The following is a 6,000-nucleotide window of genomic DNA, read 5'->3' as shown; positions in this document are numbered from 1 at the left end:
GATTCCAGTGTTGTGGGGTGTCAGGCAGGGTTGGTGGGATTCCAGTGTTGTGGGGTGTCAGACAGGGTTGGTGGGATTAAAGTGTTGTGGGGTGTCAGTGTTGTGGGGTGTCAGGCAGGGTTGGTGGGATTCCAGTGTTGTGGGGTGTCAGACAGGACAGAGACAGGTCGGTCGCAGAGACATGGGCGCTGGCAGGGTCCGTGTATGACTATTGGGGGTCGGAGGGAGCTGATAGACGGACGCAGACAGGAGCCCACAATATATACGTGTGGAAGTGGCCGGTAGGAGCTGAGCGATACGAGCTCGGTGGGCGGGGTCAGGCGGGCGGGCGGGCCGGTACCCGGGGGCAGGGCGGCTGATGTCCCAGCATGCCTAGCGAGTTGGCCCCACCCCACAGCAGAGCTCGGAGTCCCCGGCAGGAGCGGCAGGAGGAGCAGAATCGGTCGCGGAGAGAATAATGCGAGTGGGCTCGGATCCTCCATCCTCCCAATAACCCCCTCCCCCCCACGGGGGGACCCCAATCTCTGAGCCACCGGATCTCTTCTTCTGCCCCCACCCCCCCGGGGAATGTCCCCTCCCTGATCCCCTCACTCCCGGGGGGTCCCATGCTGCTTTGGGGGTGACGCATCGGATCCAGTCGAGCCCCTGAGTGAGGATTGGGGGGCCCCGGAGTTCCCCCGGCCCCCTCCCCGCCGCCCGCTAGCTTTGGATCGGAGGGAGGGGAGGGCCGCGGCCTACTTGTTTGTTTGGCCTCCGCCTCCCGCGCTCTTTCCTGAGCGGCCCGCCCGCAGCCCACACGGACCATGGGGTGTCTTGGCAACAGCAAGACCGAGGATCAGCGCAACGAGGAGAAGGCGCAGCGGGAGGCCAACAAGAAGATCGAGAAGCAGCTGCAGAAGGACAAGCAGGTGTATAGGGCCACGCACAGGCTTCTGCTCCTCGGTGAGTCCTCGGATACTGGGGGGCCTTTATCTGCTACAGGGGTCCTCCGGCAACATGTCCTCCCCCTGCTCATATGCTGCTCAGCCCTCACAATAACAGCCCATATGTATATACCTCTCTTGTTTATATCCCCCAGAGCAATATCCCCCTTATATCTTCTTGTATATCTGCCCCCCCCCATGTCAGCTCTCATATCCAACCCCACAGCTACATCACCATTATACCCCCCATTAATACCTCTATTATACCCTCCCATCACCATTATATCCCCATTAGTACCTCCATTGTACCCCCATCACCATTATACCCTCCCATCAGTACCTCCATTATAACCACCAACAATATAACTCCTAATATCAAACCCCCCATTATTTCCCCCAACAATATAACTCCTTATATCAAACCCCCCATTATTTTCCCCAACAATATCACTCATAATATCAAACCCCCCATTATACCCCCCCCATTAGTACCTCCATTATACCCCCTAACAATATCACTCCTAATACCAACCCCTCCATTATACCCCCCCATTAGTACCTCCATTATACCCCCATCACCATTATATCCCCCATTAGTACCTCCATTATACCCCCCAAAAATATAACTCCTAACACCAACCCCTCCATTAGATCCCCCCATTAGTACCTCCATTATACCCCCATGCACTATTTCTCCTTATATGCACCCCTACAACTCTATCATTCCTAATAGCAATCCCTTCATTATCTCACCCCCAACAATCACTCCTTTAGTCTGCCCCTGGTTATTATCCCTCATCAATATCACTCCTCATAGCGACCCCTTCATTATTTACCTCTTTAGTATTTTTCTTATATCAACCCCTTCATCAAATCTCCCCTACAATAATTTCACCTTACATCTGCCCCAACATTATCTCTCCTTATATCAACTCTTTCATCATTTCCCCCATACAGTATTCTCCTTATATATTGGTTAATTGCACCCTACAATCTCACTTTATTGATGCCTCTTGTTGTTTATCTGCCCCAAAAATATCAGGGCAGATTAGGAGTGAAATTGTTGGGGGCAGCTAACAATGGGTGCCCATGATATTCTCCCAGCTATCTGTCATCCTGTGCTATTACTCTTTATAGCTGTCCCTTGTTTATATGTCCGAAATTATTTCCAACGTTTATATTTTTTGCCCCAACAATATCTGTGCCCTTCTATGTTGTCCATTAATATCTGTCTCAGTAGCAATAGCTCTTATTTTCACTAGTTGGTTATCTGGCCCCCCAAATGTATTTACACTTCAATCTTATAACCATCTCACAGTATCTGTCCCCTTATATTCCTGCTGTTTTGCCATCCTCCCTCATACTTCCCAACTGTGCCTGACCTTACATCCCACTGATTTACTGTGTCCCAACAATGTGCATCCACTTACCTGGGTATCTGTCCCCACTCCCCCCTCATTATTTGGCCAAACAATATCAGCTGTTATATCTTCCTCTTTATTTGTCCCCTCACACATCTACGTCACATATATCCATTGTCACTCCAAGATGATCCCCCCTATCTTTCCCTTTTCTTCAACAATGTGTTGTTCTGTACCCCATTAGTCCACTACAGTCTTTGCTGATGGTTATGTTATCAGATCTTTTTGTGCATAGTATTGTGCCAAAAATGAGTGGTCGCCTCATCCCCCTAACCCCTCACCCCATCCCAGAATTCAGTACAGTGCCCCCAACTTCAATAATAGGCCTTTGTCTCTTTCATTCCTACTGCTGGACACATTCTGTATAGTGTTACCCTGAAACTATTACAGTGCACCACAAACTATCTGTGATCCTCCATATTCTGTATAGTACTAACCCAAAACTGGTCTAAATCCCCACACCCCCATTCTTTAAAGCACATCCCAAACTAGGGGCAAAATTGCCCTAACTCTAGTTCCCTAATGACTTCCCTTCCTTACCATATTGTGTGTTACCTGAATAATGTGTCCTCCAGTCCTGCCCACCTCTTTATATAAATGTTAACTACCAACCCCCATACTTGTCACCCACACAATCTAATTCATTAACCCACCTTGCCTTTCCAATACCCCAATATACACTATGATTTTTCCTCACAAGTTCCTCACTTCATGTGCAACTTCCTGTCGTAGTCTGTGGGTACCCCTGTACATCTGTTTTCAGCCCCTTAATTCAATTTCTCTTATTACGCCACCTTCCTACTCCATCATTCCAAAATATGTATAGTTCCCCCAAATTCCTCCCATTACTATCCCAATCTATATTATTTTATGCCATTCACTTGTATCTGGCTATTGCATCTTTTCTTCTCTTTTCTCACCAAATCCCAGTTTGGACCATACCCCCAGTTATGAAATTATTTTTTTCCTGATTGACTCCAATCCAGATGATGCTTTCTGCTGAGATCGGAGTCTATCTCTCCCCCATGCACTTTATGTTGTTCACTGAGAACTTTTCAGAGTTTGCGGCTCTCCTACCTATACCATTCCTTGGCATCTTTGTTGCCCCATCCCAGCTCCTTCTGACCTCCCCCTGGCATTAAATCTTCCCTTTACATTTTACTGTTAATGGCATTACCTTATTGTGCTTGGTCTGTGCTTTGACTCTGACTGCCAGGCAGTCAGCCTTCCCCTTTCCTTGTTCTCTGTCCCAAGCTAGCAGCCTTCCCCTTGCTCCCTGTGCCAAGCTAGCAGCCTTCCCCTTTGCATTGCTCTCTGTCCCAAGCTAGCAGCCTTCCCCTTGCCTTGCTCCCTGTGCCAAGCTAGCAGCCTTCCCCTTTGCATTGCTCTCTGTCCCAAGCTAGCAGCCTTCCCCTTGCCTTGCTCCCTGTGCCAAGCTAGCAGCCTTCCCCTTGCCTTGCTCCCTGTGCCAAGCTAGCAGCCTTCCCCATTGTTTTGCTCTGTCCCAAGCTAGCAGCCTTCCCATTGCCTTGCTCCCTGTGCCAAGCTAGCAGCCTTCCCCTTTGGAGTTGGGCAGAGTTGCAGTTGGCCAGTGCATCTCCTCTTCTCTTCCTTCTGCTCCAATCACCTGGGACACCAGTTCCTCTGTGGCCCCTTATGTGCTCTATCTGTCTGGCCCATGGACCAATTGCTTGACAAATGCACTAGGCGGGTCATGTTGTCTTTAGACTAGGCACCCAGTTCACCCTGAGATCACCCCTGTGGTTAGTACAGTCGTGTTCCATAGGCCCTTCTTGTCGTTCAGCTGTCTTCTCTATTCTCTGGCTTTACAAAGGTAATAGCCCCCATATCCCCTGCCTTCCCAGGCTTACATGCCACCTTTTCCTCCAGACTGGCCCTATAAGAGTGTGCTATTTTTGTGCATTATGATCACTCTCATCTCCCAAATATTTCCGGATCTTTACCTCTTTGTGTTGCCTAAAATAGCTCTCCAGACCAACTTAGTTCCCAATGTTTCTGGTCCATGTGCCCAAGCCTTCCTAAGGTTGTGCTATCTCTGCAACCAATTGATCTTATGTTCTCCTTTTCCCAAAGTGGTGAGAGCTCTAGGTATTCAGGAACCATAACTGTATGTCTGTTCTGTAGAATCAAGTTATTGTCCTATCCTATCCCATACAGCACTTTCCGAGGCACAATATACCCAATAAGTAGCCTTTTCATTCTCTTGTGATCTGTACGTATTTAGTTAATATGTTGGCAAGAATTCTAACATAAGCGCAGCCTTTTCCCCAAAAAATGTATTGTTTACCATGTGTATAATGTCTCTTTAGATCCATATTGAGCCCCGTTTCCTTTCCTGTCCCCTCAAATGACTGTCATTGAAGTCCAGATATCTGTTCCACCCTCCCTAGTCCCTGTCACATTCTTTCACCCCAGGCTTGGGCATCTGGAATTTGTTCAACCATGCTTTTGATTTTAGAGGGGATAATGTATGGGATCCATTATTCAAAAAGTTCTGAATTTCTGTAATTCCGTCTCCCAAAGACTCCATTTTATTAAAATAATTAACATTTTTAAAAATTATTTTCTTTTTATGTGTAATAATAAAACAGTACCTTGTACGTGATCCTGACTAAGGTACAATTAATCCTTATTGGAGGTGAAACAATCAAGTGTCTGGTTTTCTTTTGGATGGTTATGACCTTTGTTTGGGGGGTGACTTGGTGATCGCTTGCATCCTGCACCGTGTAACCAAAGTTGATCATAAACAAGAAGGTCCAATCTTTTGTTTGGTTTGCCCAAATCGATCACTTAATTGGCAGGTGAAATCATTTAGAAAAAATGTGGAAGCTGCCATAGTGTACATCTGGATCATGCATTCATAACCTGTTTAATGGCGTTCCTAGCAGAATATTCAAGATAAGAATAGGGTTAGCAGGCGATGGTGCGGCTCTGCAGTAAGTGATGGTTATTTCCACTTAAAGGAGAACTACACCTCCCCAATGGCGCCCCCGATATCTGCTGCACTACTCTTCATGTGAGCGTGCTGTCCAGGGGCACTTCATGGAATAATGCACTACGAGGATAGGGGGCGCTATCTAGGTTAGTAGATGGAGCTTTTTTTATTGGGGGGGTTAGTTCTCCTTTAAATGGAATGTACTGCAGCCAGTGGAGAAGGCCTGACACCAGTCAACTTCATTTTTGGGTGAAAAGAACCAATACACTCTCATTTCCCATTACAGGCATGGGACCAGCTATCCAGAATGCTCGGGTCCTGGGTTTTCCGAATTTTCGTTCCTTAAGTCTACTAGAAAATCATGTAAATATGAAATAAACCCAATAGGCTGGGTTTGCTTCCAATGAGGATTCATTATACAGATATGGGACCTGTTATCCAGAATAGCCCTGAGGGTTTTCTGGATAATGGATATTTCTGTAATTTCCTTAATACCTTAAGTCTAGTAGAAAATAAGTTCAACATTAAATAAAGCCAATAGGCTGGTTTTGCTTCCAATAAGGATTCATTATATCTTAGTTGGGATCAAGTATAAGGTACTGTTTTATTATTATAGAGAAAAAGGAAATCATTTTTAAAAATGTAGATTAATTGGATAAAATTGAGTGTGTGGGAGACGGACTTTCCATAATTCGGAGCT

The 6,000-nt window shown here is 46.5% G+C and overlaps 1 protein-coding gene across 1 annotated transcript in view; it reads left to right on the top strand.

Moving 5' to 3' along the window:
* The first annotated feature begins 416 nt into the window (after window positions 1-416).
* The window catches only part of gnas.L (GNAS complex locus L homeolog), a 47,527-nt gene continuing 41,943 nt past the window's right edge, over window positions 417-6,000 (top strand). Inside the window, 1 exon segment of the mRNA NM_001090213.1 lies at window positions 417-942. Within this exon segment, the coding sequence (NP_001083682.1) occupies window positions 804-942 (139 nt within the window). The 5' untranslated portion in view covers window positions 417-803.

Source organism: Xenopus laevis, chromosome 9_10L, assembly GCF_017654675.1.
Source record: "Xenopus laevis strain J_2021 chromosome 9_10L, Xenopus_laevis_v10.1, whole genome shotgun sequence".
Classification (NCBI taxonomy): domain Eukaryota; kingdom Metazoa; phylum Chordata; class Amphibia; order Anura; family Pipidae; genus Xenopus; species Xenopus laevis.
Note: the sequence above shows the minus strand (reverse complement) of the source record. Positions and strands in the feature narration are given on the sequence as shown.